The following is a 26914-nucleotide window of genomic DNA, read 5'->3' as shown; positions in this document are numbered from 1 at the left end:
TTTTCACATCTTATGTTCCATATCCTCATATCGTAAATGACAGTATCCTATCCCGTTTGTTCTTATTGTACAACAATTTTTCACATCTTATGTTCCCTATCCCCATATCGTCAATGACGGTATCCTATCCCGTTTGTTGTTATTGTACAGCAGTTTTTCACATCTATGTTCCCTGTCCCCATATCGTAAATGACAGTATCCTATCCCATTTTTTCTTATTGTACAACAGTTTTTCACATCTTATGTTCCATATCCTCATATCGTAAATGACAGTATCCTATCCCGTTTGTTCTTATTGTACAACAATTTTTCACATCTTATGTTCCCTTTCCCCATATTGTAAATGACAGTATTCTATCCCGTTTGTTGTTATTGTACAGCAGTTTTTCACATCTTATGTTCCCTATCCCCATATCGTGGCAGCATCCTATCCCATTTATTCTTATTGTACAACAATTTTTCACATCTTGTGTTCCATATCCCCATATCGTAAATGACAGTATCTTATCCCGTTTGTTCTTATTGTACAACAGTTTTTCACATCTTATGTTCCCTATCCCCATATCGTAAATTACAGTATCCTATCCCGTTTGTTCTTATTGTACAACAGTTTTTCACATCTTATGTTCCATATCCTCATATCGTAAATGACGGTATCCTATCCCGTTTGTTCTTATTGTACAACAATTTTTCACATCTTATGTGCCATATCCTCATATCGTAAATGACAGTATCCTATCCCGTTTGTTCTTATTGTACAAATTTTCACATCTTATGTTCCCTATCCCCATATTGTAAATGACAGTATCCTATCCCATTTGTTCTTATTCTACAATAGATTTTCACATCTTATGTTCCCTATCCCCATATTGTAAGTGACAGCATCCTATCCCGTTTGTTCTTATTGTACAACAGTTTTTCACATTTTATGTTCCCTTTCCCTGTATTGTAAATGACAGTATCCTATCCCGTTTGTTCTTATTGTACAACAATTTTTCACATCTTATGTTCCCTTTCCCCATATCGTAAATGACAGTATCCTATCCCGTTTGTTCTTATTGTACAACAATTTTTCACATCTTATGTTCCCTTTCCCCATATCGTAAATGACAGTATCCTATCCCGTTTGTTCTTATTGTACAACAGTTTTTCACATCTTATGTTCCCTGGCCTCATATCGTAAATGACAGTATCCTATCCCATTTGTTCTTATTGTACAACAGTTTTTCACATCTTATGTTCCCTGTCCCCATATTGTAAATGACAGTATCCTATCCCATTTGTTCTTATTGTACAACAGTTTTTCACATCTTATGTTCCCTATCCCCATATCGTAAATGACAGTATCCTATCCCGTTTGTTCTTATTGTACAACAGTTTTTCACATCTTATGTTCCCTATCCCTGTATCGTAAATGACAGTATCCTATCCCGTTTGTTCTTATTGTACAACAGTTTTTCACATCTTATGTTCCATATCCTCATATCATAAATGACAGTATCCTATCCCGTTTGTTCTTATTGTACAACAGTTTTTCACATCTTATGTTCCATATCCCCATATCGTAAATGACAGTATCCTATCCCATTTGTTTTTATTGTATAACAGTTTTTCACATCTTATGTTCCCTTTCCCCATATCGTAAATGACAGTATCCTATCCCGTTTGTTGTTATTGTACAGCAGTTTTTCACATCTATGTTCCCTGTCCCCATATCGTAAATGACAGTATCCTATCCCATTTTTTCTTATTGTACAACAGTTTTTCACATCTTATGTTCCCTTTCCCCATATCGTAAATGACAGTATCCTATCCCATTTGTTTTTATTGTACAACAGTTTTTCACATCTTATGTTCCATAGCCTCATATCGTAAATGACAGTATCCTATCCCGTTTGTTCTTATTGTACAAATTTTCACATCTTATGTTCCCTATCCCCATATTGTAAATGACAGTATCCTATCTCATTTGTTCTTATTCTTCAATAGATTTTCACATCTTATGTTCCCTATCCCCATATTGTAAGTGACAGCATCCTATCCCGTTTGTTCTTATTGTACAACAGTGTTTCACATCTTATGTTCCATATCCTCATAAAGTAAATGACAATATCCTATCCCGTTTGTTCTTATTGTACAACAGTTTTTCACATCTTATGTTCCCAATCCCCATATCGTGAATGACAGTATCCTATCCCATTTGTTCTTATTGTACAACAGTTTTTCACATCTTATGTTCCATATCCTCATATCATAAATGACAGTATCCTAGCCCATTTGCTCTTATTATACAACAGTTTTTCACATCTTATGTTCCCTGTCCCCATATCATAAATGACAGTATCCTATCCCGTTTGTTCGTATTGTACAACAGTTTTTCACATCTTATGTTCCCTTTCCCCATATCATAAATGACAGTATCCTATCCCGTTCATTCTTATTGTACAACAGTTTTTCACATCTTATGTTCCCTGTCCCCATATCGTAAATGACAGTATCCTATCCCGTTTGTTCTTATTGTACAACAGTTTTTCACATTTTATGTTCCCTTTCCCTATATTGTAAATAACAGTATCCTATCCCGTCTGTTCTTATTGTACAACAGTTTTTCACATCTTATGTTCCCTTTCCCTATATTGTAAATGACAGTATCCTATCCCGTTTGTTCTTATTGTACAACAGTTTTTCACATCTTATGTTCCCTACCCCCATATCGTAAATGACAGTCTCCTATCCCGTTTGTTCTTATTGTACAACAATTTTTCACATCTTATGTTCCCTTTCCCCATATCGTAAATGACAGTATCCTATCCCATTTGTTCTTATTGTATAACAATTTTTCACATCTTATGTTCCATATCCTCATATCATAAATGACAGTATCCTATCCCATTTGTCCTTATTGTACAACAATTTTTCACATCTTATGTTCCCTTTCCCCATATCGTAAATGACAGTATCCTATCCCGTTTGTTCTTATTGTACAACAATTTTTCACATCTTATGTTCCCTTTCCCCATATCGTAAATGACAGTATCCTATCCCGTTTGTTCTTATTGTACAACAGTTTTTCACATCTTATGTTCCCTGGCCCCATATCGTAAATGACAGTATCCTATCCCATTTGTTCTTATTGTACAACAGTTTTTCACATCTTATGTTCCCTGTCCCCATATTGTAAATGACAGTATCCTATCCCATTTGTTCTTACTGTACAACAGTTTTTCACATCTTATGTTCCCTATCCCCATATCGTAAATGACAGTATCCTATCCCGTTTGTTCTTATTGTACAACAGTTTTTCACATCTTATGTTCCCTATCCCTGTATCGTAAATGACAGTATCATATCCCGTTTGTTCTTATTGTACAACAGTTTTTCACATCTTATGTTCCATATCCTCATACCGTAAATGACAGTATCCTATCCCGTTTGTTCTTATTGTACAACAGTTTTTCACATCTTATGTTCCATATCCCCATATCGTAAATGACAGTATCCTATCCCATTTGTTTTTATTGTATAACAGTTTTTCACATCTTATGTTCCCTTTCCCCATATCGTAAATGACAGTATCCTATCCCGTTTGTTGTTATTGTACAGCAGTTTTTCACATCTATGTTCCCTGTCCCCATATCGTAAATGACAGTATCCTATCCCATTTTTTCTTATTGTACAACAGTTTTTCACATCTTATGTTCCATATCCTCATATCGTAAATGACAGTATCCTATCCCGTTTGTTCTTATTGTACAACAATTTTTCACATCTTATGTTCCCTATCCCCATATCGTCAATGACGGTATCCTATCCCATTTGTTTTTATTGTACAACAATTTTTCATATCTTATGTTCCCTTTCCCCATATCGCAAATGACAGTATCCTATCCCATTTGTTTTTATTGTACAACAATTTTTCACATCTTATGTTCCCTTTCCCCATATTGTAAATGACAGTATCCTATCCCGTTTGTTCTTATTGTACAACAATTTTTCACATCGTATGTTCCCTATCCCCATATCGTAAATGACAGTATCCTATCCCGTTTGTTTTTATTGTACAACAATTTTTCACATCTTATGTTCCCTTTCCCCATATCGTAAATGACAGTATCCTATCCCGTTTGTTCTTATTGTACAACAATTTTTCACATCTTATGTTCCCTATCCCCATATTGTAAATGACAGTATCCTATCCCGTTTGTTTTTATTGTACAGCAATTTTTCACATCTTATGTTCCCTATCCCCATATCGTAAATGACCGTATCCTGTCCCGTTTGTTCTTATTGTACAACAGTTTTTCACATCTTATGTTCCCTATCCCCATATCGTAAATGACAGTATCCTGTCCCGTTTGTTCTTATTGTACAACAGTTTTTCACATCTTATGTTCCATTTCCCCATATCGTAAATGTCAGTATCTTTGTTCTTATTGTACAACAGTTTTTTCACATCTTATGTTCCCTATCCCCATATCGTAAATGACAGTATCCTATCACATTTGTTCTTATTGTATAACAATTTTTCACATCTTATGTTCCATATCCTCATATCGTAAATGACAGTATCCTATCCCATTTGTTCTTATTGTACAACAATTTTTGACATCTTATGTTCCCTTTCCCCATATCGTAAATGACAGTATCCTATCCCGTTTGTTCTTATTGTACAACAATTTTTCACATCTTATGTTCCTTTTCCCCATATCGTAAATGACAGTATCCTATCCCGTTTGTTCTTAGTGTACAACAGTTTTTCACATCTTATGTTCCCTGGCCCCATATCGTAAATGACAGTATCCCTTCCCATTTGTTCTTATTGTACAACAGTTTTTCACATCTTATGTTCCCTTTCCCCATATCGTAAATCACAGTATCCTATCCCATTTGTTCTTATTGTACAGCAGTTTTTCTCATCTTATGTTCCCTTTCCCCATATCGTAAATGACAATATCCTATCCCATTTGTTCTTATTCTACAACAGTTTTTCACATCTTATGTTCCCTGTCCCCATATTGTAAATGACAGTATCCTATCCCATTTGTTCTTATTGTACAACAATTTTTCACATCTTATGTTCCCTATCCCCATATCGTAAATGACAGTATCCTATCCCGTTTGTTCTTATTGTACAACAGTTTTTCACATCTTATGTTCCATATCCTCATATCGTAAATGACATTATCCTATCCCGTTTGTTCTTATTGTACAACAATTTTTCACATCTTATGTTTCATATCCCCATATCGTAAATGACAGTATCCTATCCCGTTTGTTCTTATTGTACAACAGTTTTTCACATCTTATGTTCCATATTGTAAATTACAGTATCCTATCCCGTTTGTTCTTATTGGACAGTTTTTCACATCTTATGTTCCCTGTACCCATATCGTAAATGACAGTATCCTATCCCGTTTGTTTTTATTGTACAACAATTTTTCACATCTTATGTTCCCTGTCCCCATATCGTAAATGACAGTATCCTATCCCGTTTGTTTTTATTGTACAACAGTTTTTCACATCTTATGTTCCATATCCCCATATCGTAAATGACAGTATCCTATCCCGTTTGTTCTTATTGTACAACGATTTTTTACATCTTATGTTCCTTGTCCCCATATTGTAAATGACAGTATCCTATCCCGTTTGTTCTTATTGTACAACGATTTTTTACATCTTATGTTCCTTGTCCCCATATTGTAAATGACAGTATCCTGTCCCGTTTGTTCTTATTGTACAACGATTTTTTACATCTTATGTTCCTTGTCCCCATATTGTAAATGACAGTATCCTATCCCGTTTGTTCTTATTGTACAACGATTTTTTACATCTTATGTTCCTTGTCCCCATATTGTAAATGACAGTATCCTATCCCGTTTGTTCTTATTGTACAATGATTTTTTACATCTTATGTTCCTTGTCCCCATATTGTAAATGACAGTATCCTGTCCCGTTTGTTCTTATTGTACAACAATTTTTTACATCTTATGTTCCTTGTCCCCATATTGTAAATGACAGTATCCTGTCCCATTTGTTCTTATTGTACAATGATTTTTTACATCTTATGTTCCTTGTCCCCATATTGTAAATGACAGTATCCTGTCCCGTTTGTTCTTATTGTACAACGATTTTTTACATCTTATATTACTTGTCCCCATATTGTAAATGACAGTATCCTATCCCATTTGTTCTTATTGTACAACGATTTTTTACATCTTATGTTCCCTGTCCCCATATTGTAAATGACAGTATCCTGTCCCGTTTGTTCTTATTGTACAACGATTTTTTACATCTTATGTTCCTTGTCCCCATATTGTAAATGACAGTATCCTGTCCCGTTTGTTCTTATTGTACAACGATTTTTTACATCTTATGTTCCTTGTCCCCATATCGTAAATGACAGTACCCTATGCCGTTTGTTCTTATTGTACAGCGATTTTTTACATCTTATGTTCCCTGTCCCCGTATCGTAAATGACAGTATCCTATCCCGTTTGTTCTTATTGTACAACGATTTTTTACATCTTATGTTCCCTGTCCCCATATTGTAAATGACAGTATCCTGTCCCGTTTGTTCTTATTGTACAACGATTTTTTACATCTTATGTTCCTTGTCCCCATATTGTAAATGACAGTATCCTATCCCACTTGTTCTTATTGTACAACGATTTTTTACATCTTATGTTCCTTGTCCCCATATTGTAAATGACAGTACCCTATGCCGTTTGTTCTTATTGTACAACGATTTTTTACATCTTATGTTCCCTGTCCCCGTATCGTAAATGACAGTATCCTATCCCGTTTGTTCTTATTGTACAATGATTTTTTACATCTTATGTTCCTTGTCCCCATATTGTAAATGACAGCATCCTATCCCGTTTGTTTTTCATTATTTTTTTGTCCTTTTTTAAAAAAATAGCCATGCATTGTCATGTCCATATCTACCTTTATATATCCACCTATCTTTACAGCAATTTGTAAATATTTTCCAAAACTCTCAGTTTTTTTACATTTTAACAAAAATGCTGACACACCCACCCCCGCCAAAATATTATCCATTATTTCCTGTTGTTTGTTATATTTCACATTTGTTTTTACTGGCAGATTATGTAATGTTCCTCTCCAGTTTCCCCTGTTCGGTATGAATACCATCTTAATTCTCCCTTGGAAAGAGGTCATAACCCTATTGGAACTAATAAAAAAAATAAACAAATTAAAGACTTAAAGGTTGATATGAGCTTGTACAGCTGTTCAGATGGTGAGGTGGACTTCCTAGCTGTTTAAGTGTAGCAAGATCCAGTAGGTTCTGGACTGGTGTGAGATATGTCCAGCTGTTGAGGTGTAACAAGATCCATAACTTGAGAAGTGTTGGGAGGCCACCAAGCTCTTCTAGTGTATTGGGGTGCAGAAGTGACTCATGAGAGGCCCATGCGACTGCTCAGGTGTAGCAACATGCTTAACTTGGGTATAATGAGGTTTTTAAGTGAGGAGACTTGAAGGCCAGTGAGCTGTTCCAGTGTAGTGAGGTGTAAAGCTTTGGGACCTCTGAACCCCCTTCGAGTTTTTCCGATATTGATGAAGTAGTAGGGGTGTAATACCCCTTGAATTTCTTTGTGTACCATAAGGGCTCATTGCACGGAGGTTAGTGATGCGACTGAGTGCAGCTCATCTTACATTGGGCTTCATTTTTTATTCACTAGTGCCATATAATAGTGTATAATATGTGATTTGCAACAAAGTTTGATGGAGATGGAGAAAGAAATGCTTTGTTTGTGCTCTGTTGTTAGCTGTGGGCTGTGTTTTTTCTTTCTTTTAGACGCTCCAGTTCCTACCCATATACGGACAGCCCGTTATATACCCAAAACACTGGAACTACATACTATGAAGCACAGGGAACAGCAACACAAGTCAGCACTCCAGTGACAACACAGAATGTGGCCAACAATGGGTCAGTGCCCATGTATGTTACAGGTGGTCAGATCGTATCCAGTCCAACTGCAACAAGTACTGGCAGTGGTAGCAGCAGTGGTGGAGGAACCTACGTAATACAAGGAGGTTACATGTTAGGAAGTGCAACGCAGTCCTACTCACATACCACACGGGCCTCTCCTGCAACTGTAAGTACCTCTGTGGTCGTCACTCCTCATTTCTTGTAGTGTTTGCTATACATGATGGGAGGAGACAGTATCTTAGTTTATCAAACAGACCTATTATACCTTTCTTGGAGATCAATAATAGGTGGCTGCTTGCAACATTGAAGCAGTCTGTACATCAGAAATGTAAGCAACCTTGAGATGCCACTTCCTTCTCTCAGAAATATCATGCCTTGGTATAGTATATGGCAGTGTAATTCAGTTTTAGCATGGTGTGTAGCAGTGTAATCCAGTCTAGATACAGTTCCCAGCAATATAATCCAGTCTCTGTATGGTATACAGCAATGTAATCCAGTCTCTGTATGGTATACAGCAATGTAATCCAGTCTCAGTATGGTATACAGCTTTGTAATCCTGTCTCAGTCCAGAATACAACAGTGTAATCCAGTCTCAGTACAGTACACAGCAATATAATCCAATCCCAGTATGGTATACAGCAGTGTGATCCAGTCTCGGTACAGTACACAGCAGTGTAATCTAGTCTCTTTATGGTATACAGCAATGTAATCCAGTGTAGGTACAGTGTACAGCAATGTAATCCAGTCTCAGTACAGTATACAGAAGTATAATCTTGTTTCAGTACATTACATAGCAATGTAATCCAGTCTCAGTACAGTGTACAGCAAGGTACTCCTGTCTTGGTACAGTATACAGCAATATACTCCTATCTCGGTACAGTATACAGCAGTGTAATCCAGTGTCAGTACCATATACAGCAGTGTAATCCAGTCTCAATACAGTATACAGCAGTGTAATCCAGTCGCACTGCAGTGTACAGCAGTGCAGTCCTCTCACTACAGTGTACAGTAGTGTAATTCAGACTCAGTACAGTGTACATCAATGTAACCCAGTCTTGGTACAATGTACAGCAGTGTAATCCAGTCTCGGTACAGTGTACAGAAATGTAATCCAGTCTAGGTTTGGCATAGAGCAGTGTAATCCAGGTTCTGTACACTATACAGTAATGTACACCTGCCTCAGTACAGTATACAGCAATGTAATCCAGTCTCAGTACACTGTACAGCAATGTAATTCGCTCTCAGTAGAGTTTACAACAATACTGTCAGACATATTTTTGTCTCAGTACAGTAACAAGACTGTCTGTCAGATGTAATCCAGTCTCAATCCAGTATACAGCAAGACTGTCTGTCAGATGTACTCATGTCTTGGTACAGAAACACTAAGAGTGTCAGATGTAATCCTGTCTCAGTCTACTGACAGCAAGAAATTCAGATGTAATCCTGTCTCAGTACAGTATATACTCTCTGTCAGATGTACAGTAGAGAGTCAGTTATCCGAATGTTGATTATGCAAAACGTCAGTTATCCAAACGCAGCCTTCCAAATTTTTCAGGTTGGAAACATCTTAAAGTCTGAATATGTAAATATTATGTGTATTGACTTGTGCCTGTTTTTTGAGCTTGTAGCCTGCTCGTGTGGAAAAATATTCTTTATTGTCCACTAGAATCAGTGAATGGTTGAAAACTGTATTCCCTGCATGCATAAAAAACAAGATTTTAGAAGTTTTTTAACCGGTTCAGTGTATGTTTGATTATCCAAACAGTTTGATTATCTGAACTGCCCTATGTCCTAATTAGTTTGGGTAATCGACTCTCTACTGTAATTGTGTATCAGTCCAGTAACACCAAGACTGTCTGTCAGAAGTAATCCTGCCTCAGTACAGTAACAGCAAGGCTATCAGATATAATCCTCTCAGTCCAGTAACACTGTCTGTCTGTCAGATTTAATCCTGTCTCAGTACAGTAACAGCAAGGCTATCAGATATAATCCTGTCTCAGTACAGTAACAGCAAGGATATCAGATATAATCTTCTCAGTCCAGTAACACTGTCTGTCTGTCAGATTTAATCCTGTCTCAGTACAGTAACAGCAAGGCTATCAGATATAATCCTGTCTCAGTACAGTAACACTGTCTTGTCTGTCAGAATCCTGTCTCAGTCCAGTAACAGCAAGATTGTCTGTCAGATGTAACCCTGTCTCAGTACAGTATACAGCAAGACTGTCTGTCAGATGTAATCTTGTCTCTGTACGGTATACAGCAAGACTGTCTGTCAGATATAGTCTTGTTTCGGTACAGTATACAGCAAGACTGTCAGCTGTAACCCTGTCTCAGTACAGTATACAGCAAGACTGTCAGATGTAACCCTGTCTCAGTACAGTATACAGCAAGACTGAATGTCAGATGTAACCCTGTCTCAGTACAGTAACAAGACTGTCTGTCAGATGTAACACTAAACTTAACCAATCTAAACCCTGCTTTCTTTTCTCCAACCTCTCCTTCTCCTCCCACTTCTCACTACACTTAACCCTACACTCTCCTCTCCTACTTGATATCTTCCTTCCACTCTTCTTTCATTTCTCTCCTAACTCGCACTTTTCCAACTACATCTTTTCTACATCCTTTTCCCCACCCATTTCAATCATGTTCTCCCAAACTCTCATTTCCCTCAGACTTCCCTTCTCTCTTCTCATTTGTCTTCTTCCTCTCTATCACACTACATCTTACTGCTCAATAACTCACCCTTACCTGGCTACTTTTCACTCCCTCACTTTCTCCCACCCACATCCTCCTACACTCACTCACTTCCACTCCATTTCCCTGCCTTATCCCAATAAACCTACTACACCTCTTCCATATCAAAATATTCTCCTCCTCTACAAAATCCTCGCTCTTACATTTCCACCAACCCCAAACAACTTCTTACTCTCCAAACCTAAAAGACTTAAAGTTTTCCCATATAATTTCCTAGCCTTATCTGGAGACATCCACCCTAATCCTGGCCCCTGCTTCAGTACTAACAACTCCTTCCCTCCTTCTCCCTCCTCCCACACTTCAAATACACCTCTCCCTCCCACTCCCTCTACTCCTAAAACCTCTCCTACCACCCTTAAGGTCTTCACTATTAACGCCCAAAGCCTAAACAACAAACTTCACCATGTTCACGCCTGGATTAACCACAACCAACCTGACATCTTAGCCGTCTCTGAGACCTGGCTAAAACCCCATATCTCTGACTCAGAAATCCTTCCTCCTGGCTTCAACATCCTTAGGAGTGACCGACTAAACAAAAAAGGTGGAGGCTCTGCCATTATCTACTCTAACCTTCTCTCCATAATCCCCCTGCAAATCTCAACCCTCTATTCAAAAATACTGAAATCACTGCTTGTCTGCTCCAGCTCAATAAACATAAAAATATCTGTATCATTTCTTTATACATCTCCCCTGGCGACAACACTTCAACCCTAGAGAATATTCTCCACTGGGCCTCATCTGAAATAAAATATGAAACACTTATTCTAGGAGACGTCAACATTGATTGGAACAAAATCAACTCATCTTCCCCCACCCTAGCTATCAACCTTTTCAACTTCTCTCAATTAATCCATTCTATAACCAGGCCCAACAAAAAACACCCCCCTGGCTCCATCTTAGATTGGATATTAGTCTCCCACCCTAACAAAATCTCTCTATCTGGAACTATCCCTGACTCCTTTAGTGACCATCAACCTGCCTTCATTCATCGCTCTGCTAACCCTCTCAATTCCTACATAATTATATCCAAACTCGTAACCTTAGCAACTTCAACCCCATAATCTTCTCCAACATATTCAAAGAAATCAACTGGCAAACCCTTCAAACTCTGTCACTCTACAATGCCGTAGAACATTTTAACTCCATCTTCCTAAATACTCTCAACTCTCTAGCCCCCCTTAGAAATAAACAAATCAAGGCCAATTCTGCTCCTTGGCTGACCAAAGAGACTAAACAAACCATGCAACTCAGAGACAAATCTTGGAGGCTTTATCAGAAAAGCAAACAGCCTTCTGCCTTGCTCCAATATACCCAACTCCGCAACCAAGTAAAAAAACTAATAATCAGAGACAAAAAAAACTACTACAACAAACTTCAGTCTTTTAATCTTAACAACCCCAAACATTTCTGGAAATCTGTAAACTCTCTTCTCCATCCTGGGTCACAAAATAACCCCTGCCCTGACCCTAGTTTAAATGACAATGAACTAAGCTCACTCTTCAACACTTTCTTTACTGACTCTATAGCCAAACTAACCAAAACATTCCCTGATAACAACCTCTCCAACCTCCCAAACTCTCCAAAGGACTGTCACCCTATGTTTCAATTCAAACCAGTTTCCACAACTTTTATAAAAAAGCTCTTAACCAAACTAAAACCTTGTTCCAACGCCCCCGACAACATCCCCCCCTCCTTCCTCAAACACGCAGCCGAAGGAATAGCTCTTCCAATTACCATCCTGATTAACAGATCCTTAAAAGAGTCATACATTCCCAAACTCTGGCGTTCTGCCTACATTCTACCACTTCATAAAGGAGGTAAAAACAATTCTACTTCTAACTTCCGCCCTATAGCCCTACTCTCTCCTATATACAAAATCCTTGAGAAATGTGTCCACCGCCAACTCTTACCCTACTTAACAGAGAATCAGCTACTTACACCCACCCAACACAGTTTCCGTCCAGGACACAGCACTATAACTGCCCTACTTTCCTTCTTAGAAACAGTTAATCAAGCCAGAGATTCCGGACTTCTAGTATCCACTGTTCTGCTGGACCTCTCCAAAGCCTTTGATACCATCTCCCATTCACATCTACTGTGCCACCTCTCCAACCTTAACCTTTCCACTAATACTCTTGCCTGGTTCTCCAGCTACCTCTCTGACAGATCCCAGGCTGTCAGATGGAAGAACTCTACCTCCTCCTTCTTACCAACTCCTACTGGCGTCCCTCAGGGATCCATTCTCGGTCCCTTACTTTTCAACATCTTCATAAATAACCTTCACACTGCTCTCCCTGACACTTCAGTCATCCAATATGCTGATGACTCTACCTTAGTCTGCGCTGCCCCAGCTTTACTGAACTTCTCTCTAAAACTCAAACAGCTTTTTCCATTACAGAAAACTGGATGCACCAAAACCACCTCTCCCTCAACTCCAATAAATCCAAAATACTAATTTTCCTCCCTTCCAAGACTTCTTCCTTGGACAAAAACTCTTTCAACATCCTCAGCCAAGCTAACACTCCAATTGAAGTGGTCCCCTATGCTAAACTACTTGGCATAACCATAGACGAACATCTTAAATTTGACCTCCACATTCAACAAAATATAATAAAGACCCACCAAAACTTGGCATGCTCTACAGGAATAATATATTTATTTCCAAATCCTCCAGGCAAACCTTAGCTACCTGCTTCCTCCTACCCTCTCTACTTTATGGAGCCCCTCTCCTTACTAATCTGTCTGCCTCCCTCACCTCCAAACTTGAAGCTTGCTATAATAAAATCTCTAAATTCGCCACCAAATCCAAAAACTCAACCCACCACTGCCTCTCCCTTCAATCTTTAAACTGGCTAGAACTCCCAAACCACCTCGACTATCTCCAACTTACAACCACTCATAGATTAATATTCTACCCAGAAAAATGCCCTGCTCTATCCAACATCCTCCCCCCTTACATTCCCAACCGATCTCTAAGATCTGAACACCAAAATCTAATCTCCATCCCCAGACCAAAACATCCCGCTGGTCAACATCTTCTATCCTTCTCTCTAGGTAGGAAATGGAACTCTCTCCCCCCTTCTCTTAGAACCATACCAAACTCAGACAACTTCAAAACCCAACTCTTCTCACACCTATCTTCAAAATGGAAATGTTCTTGCTTTCACCCTACTTAATCCCAAGGTTCCCCTAGAGTACGCCCCTGTACTCCTGCACCTTTATACACTCAAACTCTAGCTTTGTTTTTAGCAGGCTCTAACTTCACTGTATGATGACAATATTGAATAGTTAGCACAAAAAAAAAAAAAAAAGTTTTTGCAGTGTATTGCAAATTTGCATCTTCAATGTTCTTACTGTGTCTACTTTCTATTGTAAATATGCATTTTAAAATATTCTTACTGTGTGTACTGTCTATTGTAATTGGAATTTGCAGTGTATTACTTTGTTTTCTTGCTGTTGTATTATGTTTTGTATTTCTTAAACATTGCATTGGTTGTACTGCCTTTGGAGCTTTTCTCCCCGGGCCTCCACTGAAAATGGGTTCTTCTTGACCCAGTGGACTTCCCCGGTAATCAAACTGAAATAAATAAATAAATAAATAAATGTAACCCTGTCTCAATACAGTATACAGCAAGACTGTCTGCCAGATGTAATCTTGTCTCGGTACAGTATACAGCAAGACTATCTGTCAGATGTAACCCTGTCTCAGTACTGTATACAGCAAGACTATCTGTCAGATGTAACCCTGTCTCAGTACTGTATACAGCAAGACTGTCTGTCAGATGTAATCTTGTCTTGGTACAGTATAACAGCAAGACCGTCTGTCAGATGTAATCTTGTCTCGGTACAGTGTACAGCAAGACTGTCTATCAAATGTAAACTTGTCTCAGTACAGTATACAGCAAGACTGTCTGTGAGAAGTAATCTTGTCTCGGTACAGTATACAGCAAGACTGCCTGTCAGATGTAACCCTGTCTCAGTACTGTAACAAGACTGTCTGTCAGATGTACGGGCGGCACAGTGGTGCAGCGGTTAACGTTGTCGCCTCACAGCAAGAGGTTCTCCGGTTCGATTCTCGGCTGGGGTGCCTTCTGTGTGGAGTTTGCATGTTCTCCCTGTGTTCGCGTGGGTTTCCTCCGGGTACTCCGGTTTCCTCCCACATTCCAAAGACATGCATTTGGAGAATTTCTCCCCGGGCCTCCGCTGAAAACAGGATCTGTGGAACCTAGTCGGACATTCCCGGTCAACAAATGTTAAATAAAATAAAATAAAAATAAAAATGTAACCCTGTCTCAGTACTGTAACAAGACTGTCTGTCAGATGTAACCCTGTCTCAGTACTGTAACAAGACTGTCTGTCAGATGTAACCCTGTCTCAGTACTGTAACAAGACTGTCTGTCAGATGTAACCCTGTCTCAGTACAGTATACAGCAAGACTGTCTGTCAGATATAACCCTGTCTCAGTACTGTAACAAGACTGTCTGTCAGATGTAAACCTGTCTCAGTACAGTAACAAAACTGTCTGTCAGATGTAACCCTGTCTCAGTACAGTATACAGCAGGACTGTATGTCAGATGTAATCTTGTCTTGGTACTGTATACAGCAAAACTGTCAGATGTTCATAGGAGGTTACTAGGCTAGTGACCTTAGAGCCCTTACAAGCCTAGCCATGTTAGTCCCAAATTGCCCCATCTGTCCTTATTAATTGAACATATTTTGCAGAGCTAGTCTGTGGTCAGCCCCGATTTCCCTGCCCGTGAGGGGCGTGGATGCCACCCCCGGGATAAATTTGCAGCCTCCCATCCGTTTGTCCATGTTGTGCTTGAATAGTGTTAGTGACAACCTCTGCTTCACATAAATCAGAAGATTGTTCCAGTGGAGCAGCAGTCTCTGAGAGACATATTTGTTTCTCCAGCATGTTCTGTAATGGCACAAGCTAAGTTAAGATCCCTAGAGTGAGTTACTCTTGTGCAGTTAGATTTGTGTATGTAAAGCATATCCATCAGGGCAGGTCAGAGACTACCCTGTAGGCCAGGTACAAGTCTCCTCTCAGTAGTCTATACAATAGAGTACAGTGACAGGGTTTTTAGTCTATTCACGTACGTCATGGTTTGGAGGCCCTGTGTTTTCTTGGTGAGGAACTTCTGTCTTTCCAGCTGCTGCAGGTGTCTGGTGAGGTACATGCAAAAAGGGAGCATTGTACTCTTTTAGTGGTCTGATGAGGATCAAGTACAGTGGGGCTATAACATCATTAGATCTGGATGCGATGCCCATACTTATAAAGTGCGCAACTTAGAATGCTTTCCTTACCATAGAGAAAACCTGGTGGTTAAACCTGGTGGTCAAACTTTAGATTGCTTTCTACCTGTGTCCCTGAGCCTCGCATGACTGGGATTGAGCTGGGGGGGGGGGTGTTGTCAATACTATAGTTAGTGGGGAATTCTACTTTGCCAAAGGGAATAATAATGCACTTTTGTGTGTTTAGTTTTAGACCGTGGCTTTGGCAAAAGTCATTTGTCTGTGTTAGCCCTTCCTATAGTATGTTAACATTGTTGGGGGACTCAGGAATTGTACCCAATTCGCAGTCATCAGCAAACTTGGTAAGCCAAAGGCCATCTGATTTAGCCTGGACTTCCAAGGGGTAGTTTTCAAACAGTAAAGGTTCCAGCACAGAACCATGTGGTGCTCCACTGCTGATGGGTCTACTGGTAGAGGTGGAGTCACCAACTTTGACAGCGTGTGTTCTGTCTATGAGTCAATTGGCTACCCATCTAGTGATGTAAGGATTAATCCCTAACTGAGAGAGTTTTTCAGTGATACCTGAGTGGGGGATTGTGTCAGAAGTCATAGCCAGGTCAAGATAGGCGGTATGTACTGTTGTATCTTCATCCAGGGCTTTGGTGACTTTCTCAAAGAAGCCCACCAGGTTTAATAAGCATGATCTACCCAATTTACCAAAGCCAAATTGGGTTGGGTCTAGAGTTTGAAGGTCACCTATGTCTTTGTTGTTAAGGTCCATGATGATTCTTTCCATGGCCTTGCAGATGAGACTGGTTAGACTTATGGGTCTATAGTTCCTGGTGCCTGTTGTTGGTGCCCCTTTGTGCAAGGGGATTACTGTTGCTGTTTTCCACTCTATTGGAACAAAGACAGTTCTCAGGCTTTGGTTAAAGAGAGTGCATTAAGAGGTCTGCTAAATCCTGTTTTAGATTGCTTAATAAGCATCCTGGGATGCTGAAAAGTCCCATTGAGACCATGTTTTTGGTTTTGGAGAGTGCAGATAAGACCTGATCTCTAGAGGTACTAAGTAGAGGACCGATGTGTGGTATGCTTTGGGGTATGGCCAGTGGGGCCAGAAGGGTGAAGTTTGCACCAAATCTGTCAGCTAGCAGGTTGGCAATTTCCTCTGGTGCAGTGTGAGTGATACCATTTATTACCAGTTCTGCACAAAGCTGGGCATTCCCTTTTAGGTTTTGGGTATAATTAAAGAATGCCTTATGATTATCCTTATTTAGGGACTCTATTTTAGCTTCATACTTAGTTTTTGAGGATTTCATGAGAGTTCTGATTTACTTGTTCAACCTGAGGAGGGAATTCTTCCTCTGCTGAGTCGGTTCCCTCTTATTCTTAGACATCAGCTTCTTCCTCTTGTTATATAGCCTATTTATACTTGAGATCCACTAGGGTGGCATGTTTTTTTGGGAGGACCTGCTTTTGATCCGGTCAGGTACAGCCGAGTCTATACAGCTGCTTAAGTGTTTGCACAGGGGATCTGAGGTACACGTCTGCATAGGAGTTATTGTTGTCTGCGAGTGTGGGGAATGTAAAATTTTTATACCATCGCTTAGTAGTCTGAAGTTAACTTTGGAAAAGTTTTTCAGTTTTTTTGCTACTGTGGATGTTTCAGGTCCAGTAATTATTTTGAACGAGACAGTTCTATGGTCAGACCTTACCAGGGAAGGCATCACACAGGAGGGATTGCAGTGACTCTCCATAGGTCCCGTAATTATTTTGAACGAGGCAGTTTTGTAGTCTGACCTTACCAGGGAAGGTATTACACTGGAGTGAGTGCAGTGACTCCCTATATTGGTGTGTACTATGCCTAGGACATTTGAGCCCCTTGTGGAGGAGTAGACCATCTGTTCCAGAGCATTTGAATTAACAAAGTCCAGCAATTTCTGGGCAACTGTGTTTAAGCTCATATATGTCACCCAGTTAATGGAAGGATAGTTGAAATCACCCATGACTAAGGTGTTAGGCTGTATGGAGAGTGATTCCAGTAAGTCCAGGTAGGCATTGTACTTTTTCTTGGTTCATGGTGGGGGACTTGTAGCTAGTAATGATGTGGTAGGGTATTTTGCCTATAGTTAACTGGACATGGAGTAGGTCGAGAGAGTCATACTGTTTGAGCAGTCTCGAGGTGTACTTAGCTTTATTGAAAACGTATACCCATCCACCTTTGGTTCTTTCATGCTAATTTTGAGGCCTGAACGTGTGGAAGGCATTGTAGCCTTGCTCAGCTGGGGTGCTGTCTGCGTCCTTGAACCATATCTCAGTGACTGCACGGATGTCAACATTTTCCAAGGTGAGGAGTGCTTTCACGGAGTGCAGCTTCATGTTTAGACTTCTAGCAATAAGCAGCAGAACCTTGAGTTTGCCTCAGGTGGATTTTGTTATGTCAGAAATGTTGTTTTGACATTGCTTAAAAAAGGCACTGTGGGGAAGGCAAGTGCCTTTGCCAGTATCCGAAAGCCTAGAGAAGACAGGTGCAGACTATCTCTGGCAGCGCAGCATGATTTGTCAACCATGTCATCCCAGGCTGACAGATAGTGGCTCCCTCTGGACAGACACCACAAGGTAGACCATTTGTTGAAGTCTGTCATTTTTTGTTTTACTGTGGCATCATCCTGGGAGAAGGTAGAATCCTGCTTAGGGCTAGGGTCATACTGCCTGGGACAACACAGTCTGAGAGTTCAGTCATGTCTCTCTTCATATAGTCCAGAGAGGTAAGCCTCAAGTCATTCACACCAACATGAACTATGACAGAGTCATAATGGTACTTGTTGTTGAGTGACTTGGGGGCATGCATGACCTGACAGATCCTGGAACATGACAGGCAGCTGTCTGTTACTTTCTCGTTGTCCATCCTGGTGAGGGGAACATCTGTGTGTCTCACCATGGAGTCACCTATGACCAGGACATTTTGGTTTAGAGGTGATTCGCCTTAGAGGCTTATTTGTTGAGACACATTTGTGTGTGTTAAGTGTAGTGGATGTTCTTCGTGTTTCACTGTTGCAGTCATTACATTTGGGTTATCTGCTTGCAGGTAGCCTTCAGTCAACCTGATTAACAAAGTCTTGGGTCCTGCATCCGTTGCTGTCCCCTCTTCCATGACGCCAGGTCGTCAGGGATATAAAACATGCAGCCGATGCCATTGCATCAGTCTTTCTTGCCGTGCGGTGCCCAAAGCAGAAGCAGTTCACAAGTGCCGGTCGGCCGACTCCTGAAATTTTCATTTTTGAGTTTCAGAACCAAAGTCTTAAACTAAAGCCAAGTACCCTGTTGGGGAAACTTTTTCTTGCTCCTTACCGATGTCAGTTTGTTTGTGTCTTTCGGCTTTTCCCGGTTAGGGGTTGCCACAGCGGAACTCTGGTCCGCTAATGATTGGCAGTAGATTTTTACGTGCTGGCTTGCCGGGCCTAACGCACAACCTTCAACGAAGGAATGCCCATTCACTCATGTCGCCACACAGAAGACACTCTAACTGAGAATCGAACGGGCAACGTCTAACTGTGAGGCGACAACGCTACCGCAGCACCTAATAATTGCATTAATTGTGGAAAGCAAATACCTCATAAAGATTTTCATTCGTACTGTATTCCTTGCCTTGGCCCTGACCACAATGTACCTTGCTGTCGGTTTTGTGCTTTATTTAATCAGCGCATTATCCATCGTCGGTATATTTTCGCCTCTAAATATTTCGGTTCTCGGTTTAATTATCCAGAAATGTCGTCGATTAGCCATCCGACTACCGGGATTCCAAAAAACCGCAAAGATAAAGACAGAGACAGGCCACCGAGGTCCAAAACTGCCGACAACGCTTCTCCTAAGCCAGTCGCCAGTTCGCAGGTACTCAGTGAGACACTTTTGCAGCCCCTGATACCCGCTACTTCTGATATTCGCAGGCCTCTACTGAGACCCATTCGGAGTCCGGTATGCAGCGAGATGCTTCAACTATGGAACCCGTTGATGTCTCTACCTTGGATGGGTCCGGAGCCGCTGTGCAGGCACCGGCTTCTGAGGGTGTGTTCAGGCCTATGGACTTGCATATTAAACTGACACCTCCTTCTTTACTTAGGCCTAAATCTCGTTCCATGCCTAAAAATCCGACGCCCGGGCCACTTGCTCAGGCCTCTATAATGGCTAAAGATCTAATAATTCTAATCAGGGGTAGCCAACCCCCCCCCCCCTTCTAAAAGGCCTAGGACTGAAGTTGATTATGAATCTTCTGATCAGGATTCTGTTTTTTCTGATTCTTCTGATGATCTGGTTTTGCCCTTACCTACTTATGAAGATTCTGATGCAGAGGACTCCATTCCCTCTGCTTCCCTTCCTGAGGATTTTTCTTTTGGGGAAACCTTACATTCTCTAAGGGAGCATTTCCACTGGGAAAGACAGGATTTTTCTGAATCAAAAAAGAAGCTTAGGGATTTCCTTGTCCTACCTCAGCATAGGCCTTTAGCTATTCCTCCTGTACTAGACATTGTTGATGATGCTTTCTCGGAATCTAGTTTGGCCCCTGATTCCCTGTCTCCTGCTCCCAGAAAACCTGACAGATACTACAGGGTCCCTGAGTCCCACAAGTTCCTTTTTAAAAATCCTATTACAGATCCAGAGACTATTTCACAGGGGCCCAAGGGCATTAAGGCTTCTACTGCTAAAAATCCTACCCCTTCTGATAGAGACTCCAGGGCGCTGGATAGATGGGGTAAGAAGGTTTATACTTCTGCAGCCTTGGCCATTAGGGCTTTAAATTGCCAGTTTCATATGTTAAAGCATCAGCAACATGTTATTGGACTGCTTAAACAGAAAATGATGTTGATTCCTGACTGTGTGGAAAACAAAGAATTACAGGATTTAATGCATTCTGCCGAACAAGTTGGAAAACATACTTTGCAATGTGGTTTTGATTAATTCAGGCTAGTTGCTCAGCATAATGCATCTGAGATTATCCAAGTACAACTAACTCTGGGCAAGACCGCAGTGCAAATTGTAGCTTGCTACAGATCCCACACCATGCCCCAGGATTCCCACTCCTCATTTCTTGATACACTGGAAAATATTAGGGTACAACCTAACACACTAAAAGTGGGCGATTTCAACTACCCCACCATTAACTGGTAAAACTACTCATGTACCAACTTTTGCGCTCAACGTTTTCTGGAATTCATAAATTCCAATGCCTTGGATCAACTTATCCACACCCCCACCAGGGGTAGCAGTATCCTAGACATGGTCATTACCAACATGGGCAACCGGTGTTCCACACCAGAGGTCAATTCCTCGTTGGTCAGATCCGATCACAAGCAAATCACTCTAGACATCCACATCCCAGCCCCACCCCCCATTAGGGAAACCACCGTAAAAAATTTCTCCAAAGCCAATGTCACGCTTCTTAAGACAGAAGTGGCAAACTTCATGACACCCATGCTGATGGACAATAGAGATACGACTGCAATTGCACTTTATAAGCACTTACACGAGTGCATGGATCGTGCAATCCCTAACAGAACCAAGATGCTATCCTCCAAAAAAAGGAAGCCAATCTGGTGGTCCCTTGCTATAAACAAACTCTACAACAGAAGAAAGAAACTGTTGCAAAAACGGGTAAAATCCCATGATTGGAGGAACTCCGTGGTCAACCTCAGTAAGAAGCTGAGATCCCTCATAAAATCTTCCAAAGCTAGTTACGAAAACTAAATCGCCACTGATTCTAAAGGCAACCACAAAGCATTCTATAGCTATGTCAAGAATCTCAATGGCAACACTCAGATTTGCTCTGAGTTACAGCACAATGGCACTAAATATACAGAACCATCTGATATTGCCAACATCCTGGCAGATAGGTTCAGTGCTAACTTTCCCCCTCTCTCATCCCCTAAAGGGCCCATCTCTATACTGGAAGAATACAAAGTACCTGTAATCACGGCTGCACAGGTAAAAAACACACTCTCCAAAGCCAAGAACACAGCATCCATGGGACCTGACAACATCCCAGGCTGCGTTCTACATGAACTACAGAACAAACTGGCACCCCACCTAAGTACCATGTTCAATCATAGCCTCACCTCAGGCTTTGTGCCCACTGAATGACACACAGCAACGGTTATCCCACTGCACAAATGGGGAGCCACCACGGACCCTGGGAACTACCGCCTCATTAGCCTGATGAGCCTGGTCTGCAAGGCTATGGAGCATATCATCATGAAACTTATAAAAAATGACATTGGTAATCTCCAAACTCTGGACCCTACCCAGTTCAGGTTTGTAAAAGGCAGATCATGTCTCCTAAACCTGATAGACTTCTTTGAAGCGGTCACCAAAGCTGTAGATGAGGGTAAGGTGGTACACACAGCCTATCTAGATCTCGCCAAGGCTTTCAACACCGTTCCCCACTCTGGAATTATAGACAAACTCACTAAACTAGGTGTAAATCCCTATGTCACAAGATGGGTTGGCAACTGGCTCACTGACCGAACCTACACTGTGAAAGTAGCAGACTCTAAATCCAACTTCAGACCAGTGACAAGTGGAGTACCACAGGGTTCAGTCCTAGGTCCTCTCCTGTTTGGTATCTACTTCTGTGAAGTACAGGCTAACACAGATGGTCTTTGGCTAACAAAGTTCGCAGATGACTGCAAACTAGGAGCCATAATCAAATCTCCTAACGATGTGGACATCCTACAAAAGGGCCTCACTGAGACAGATGCCAGGTGTCACAGCCATGGCCTCAAGCTCAATGCCAAAAAGTGTATTGTCATCCCTTTTGGTAAAAACTCTGTACCCATGAACTACCACATAGGCGGTAGTCTACTTAACACCGAAAGTGTGATAAGAGACCTTGGAATACAGGTGGATAGTAGTCTCTCCTTTGATAATCACATCGCCACAGTAGTCAGGAAATCTTTCTATGTGGCACACCTCATCACAAAAGGTTTCTCATCCAGGAACAAAGAGGTCATTGTTCCCCTTTACTCATCACTCATTAGACCCATTATAGAGTACAATGCCCCTTTTGGTATGTTACCTAACAAGACATCTACAACAACTGGAAAGGCCACAGAAATACCGCACAAAGAGGATTACCAGCTTCAAACAGATGCCCTACACAGACTGTCTCAAAAAACTCCAGCTTTACTCTGTCGCATATCGCCTACTCAGAGGCGATCTCTGCCTAACATACAACGCTATGTCAAACCTAGAGCTGTTGGACATGCTCCACGTAAAGAAATCCCAGTCCCTCCGAGCTACACGCTCTAGGGACCTAAACCTTGTCACCACAATAAACAGAACATGCTGGAGGGATAGATTCCTGTCTCAGAGACTTCCCATACTCTGGAACAAACTACCTATCTATATCAAACAAAGCTCCTCATTAGCACTCTTCAAGAAAAATCTTGATGATTGGATGGGAGATAGGAAATTCACCCCGGGGATCACTTCTGTAGCTCTGCTTGACAGGGGCACAGGAAAGTAATTTTCTTGGGTGGCAAAAGCCAGGGTACTGTTTGGCTAGGCTTATATAGGCCCTAAGGCCAATAGCCTAATACCCTCCTATGAACCTATTAGAGGCCTCTTGCAGGGCTGCTGTTACTGGGTCTGTGCTCAGAAGGCATGCTTGGCTCAAGGAGCAATCTTTGCCCGATCATGTTGAAGCTAAATTGTTGGATGCTCCTTTAAATTAGGACCGGCTGTTTGGCAACAAGGCTGAGGAAATTCTAAAAAAGATGGAAGATAAAGCTAAATCTATGCAAACTGTTAAAGATTCTTTACAAGTTCAGCCTCCTAGATTTAGTAGGCACTGGCCCTCTAAGAATTGGTCCTTTCCAGCCTCTTCCAGGTCTTCTCAAGCCAAACCCAGACTCATCAAAAACCCCAGGTTTCATCCCCAGGGGACACACAGACCTAAGCAGTGGGGGGCCTCCACTTCCAGATCTGGGAATAATAAGACTCCCCCCTATGGTAAACCGTCTCAATGACTTCCTTTTAAAATTTCCAAGCATTTATCAACTGACTGCCCCTTTGGGGGGAAAGATTGCTCTTCATGCAAAGAATTGGGAACTCATTACCCAGAACAAATGGGTTTTAAATATAGTGTCCCAGGGACACAGATTTCACTTCTCCATGTTGCCAACACCAAGCGGGTGGCCGGACCTACCCCCAAATCAGTGGGCAGAGGCCCAAAAAGAAGTACTTTCTCTCTTAAGCATGGGGGCTATTCATCTGGTACCAGAAGAGGAAAAGGAACAAGGTTTCTAATCGAGACTTTTCCTGGTACCCAGAAAAGACAATTCATGGCATTCTATCCTGGACCTGTCTACTCTAAACAACTTTTTGGAGATTCCAAAATTCAAGATGCTGACTCTTCACCAATTACTTCCTACGCTAGGCAAAGATGGCTGGATGGCAACACTAGATTTAAAAGAAGCATACCTGCACATCCCAATCAGGGAATCTTGCAGAAGATACCTACGCTTCAGAGCAGGCTTCACACACTATCAGTTCTCTGCACTGCCCTTTGGCTTATCTACTCCGCCCAGGGTATTGACAAAGTGCCTAGCTCCAGTTATTGCATTTTGCAGGCAAAGAAATATTCAAATATACCCATACCTGGACGATTGCCTAATTCAGGCAGAAAGCCAGGACATACTTTTGAATCATCTGGCCTTTGTACAAAGGGTTCTAACCTGTCTGGAGTACACCATAAATGAAAAGAAATCACACCTGGTACCCTGTCAACAAATTATATTCCTGGGAGCAAGCTTGAATATAACTTCCCAGATGGCTTACATGCCAGAGAAACAAATTCTTTTAACAAACTACTTCAAACAAGTGGCCACAAAAACCGTGCTATCTGCAAGGCAAATACTGCAGGCCTTGGGGTTCATGGCCTCCTGCATTCTTCTAATTCCATATGCAAGACTGCATATGAGGAAACTACAGTGGTATCTAAAAAGCCTATGGTGTTACCATTCTCAAGACCTGGAAACAATGATTCCTATCATACCTTGCCTACGCCCAGAGTTCTTTTGGTGGGCAGAGGCCTGCCACCAAAACAAGGGACTACCTTTCACACCACCCCCTGCCGCCCAAACCCTAACAACAGACGCATTAGACTATGCATGGGGGGCTCACCTGGCAGGGAAGTGCATTCAAGGCAAATGGAACCAAAGTCAAATGCACCCGCATATCAATCAAAAAGAAATGTTAGCTGTACAGAATGCTCTGACAGCCTTCAAGGACCACATTCTTCCAGGACAACTAATGGTAAATACTGACAACACCACTGTTATGTGGTACATAAACAAGCAGGGGGGGGGTACACATTTTTACCCCCTCTGCAGACTAGCCATGGCATTGTGGAACACAGCCTTGAGCTACCAAGTGCACCTACAAGCTGAATTCCTGCCAGGAAAATTAAATATACTGGCAAACGGACTAAGCAGAAACCTCATGGACCCACACGAGTGGAAACTGGAACCAAGGATTTTCAACATGTTGACAAGCAAATGGGGGAGCCCAGATATAGACCTGTTTGCCTATCCCCAGAACTACAAGTTGGACAAATTTTGCTCAAGGCCTCCCAACAAACAAGCCTGGAAAGTGGATGCTCTGTCCTTCAGCTGGAAAAACCTATCAGTCTATGCCTTCCCCCCTCTGCCTCTGCTCTCCAAAGTACTACTAAAAATCAAACAGGACAAACCAAGGATGATTTTGATTGCTGCAGAATGGCCGTGCCAACACTGGTACCCACTCCTGCTCAGTGTGTCACGGTTATCTCCATGGCACCTGCCTTAGACTCCTTCCTTGCTGTCTCAGCAGGAGAACCAGATTCTGCACCCTCAGCTTCTAACACTGAACCTTGCAGCCTGGCTAATTACTTATTCTCTCCTTTACCATCCCTCAGCAAACCTGTGATGGATATCATTTTAGAGGCAAGGAGGCCTAATACTAAAAAGTCTTGTGCTGAAAAATGGAAAGGATTCTGTACCTGGAACCAATCTCAAGGGATGAGCACAGCAGCGCCCAGTTTACCTCAGATTTTACAATACTTAACTGAGATGCTTCACAAGGACCTGTCTTTTTCCTCCATTAAAATCCACGTCTCAGCCGTTTCAGCTTATTATAACAAAGAACCGCCCCTCTTCTCTCATGCACTGCTCAAGCAGTTCCTCAGAGGAGCCAAAAATTTGAGACCACCCAGGAAAGCTCCAACCCCTGTCTAGGACCTTAACTTTGTCTTGGGGAAACGCACCCTACCTCCTTTCGAGCCAACTGCTACTGCAGGCTTAAAATTTCTTTTTTTTGGAAAACAGCTTTCCTTTTAGCAATCACTTCAGCTAGAAGGGTGTCTGAATTACAGGCTATTATGACAGTAGAGCCTTTCATCATCTTTCATGCGGACTGGGTGCCCCTCAGAACCAATCCATCCTTCATGCCCAAGGTGGTTTCAAGTGTGGCTCTTAATTAGTCCATTCATTTGCCAACCTTCTTTCCCAATCCACAGAATAAAGGGGAACGGATACTGCATTCCTTAGATGTGCACAGTCAACTTAGATTCTACTTGGACAGGACTAAACCTCAAAGGAAATCTGAACAACTGCTGGTGGCATTTGCTGCAGGGGCAGAGGGGAAGGCTATTTCAAAGCAAACCATTTCTAAATGAATAAGTCATTGCATTCATTTCTGCTATAAGCACGATGGAAAACCTATCCCCCAGGGGATCAGACCTCACTCCACTAGGGCTGCAGCTATCTTTACAGCCTTTCTCAGAGGTGTCCCTACCAGGGACATCCTAGAAGCTGCTACCTGGAGTTCTATACATACTTTCACCAAGCATTATCATTTGCCAATTTTCTCTAAATCCAGAGCTGGCTTTGCCACTGCAGTCTTGCAGAGCCTTATAGCTGGCCCTAATGCTATCTAAATT

At 41.4% G+C, this 26914-nt stretch overlaps 1 protein-coding gene across 3 annotated transcripts in view; it reads left to right on the top strand.

The window, feature by feature from the left end:
- Positions 1-26914, top strand: part of RFX1 (regulatory factor X1) — a 1726663-nt gene that overhangs the window by 758749 nt on the left and 941000 nt on the right. For all 3 annotated transcript variants that reach the window (XM_044057089.1, XM_044057092.1, XM_044057093.1), the window contains exon 9: positions 7816-8116. In XM_044057089.1, coding sequence (XP_043913024.1) covers positions 7816-8116 — 301 coding nt within the window. The remainder of the gene's footprint in view (positions 1-7815; positions 8117-26914) is intronic.

The sequence above is a fragment of the Protopterus annectens genome, chromosome 15.part0 (genome assembly GCF_019279795.1).
Source record: "Protopterus annectens isolate FY-2018-M chromosome 15.part0, PAN1.0, whole genome shotgun sequence".
Lineage (NCBI taxonomy): Eukaryota > Metazoa > Chordata > Ceratodontiformes > Protopteridae > Protopterus > Protopterus annectens.
This window is presented reverse-complemented; position numbering and strand designations above follow the sequence as displayed.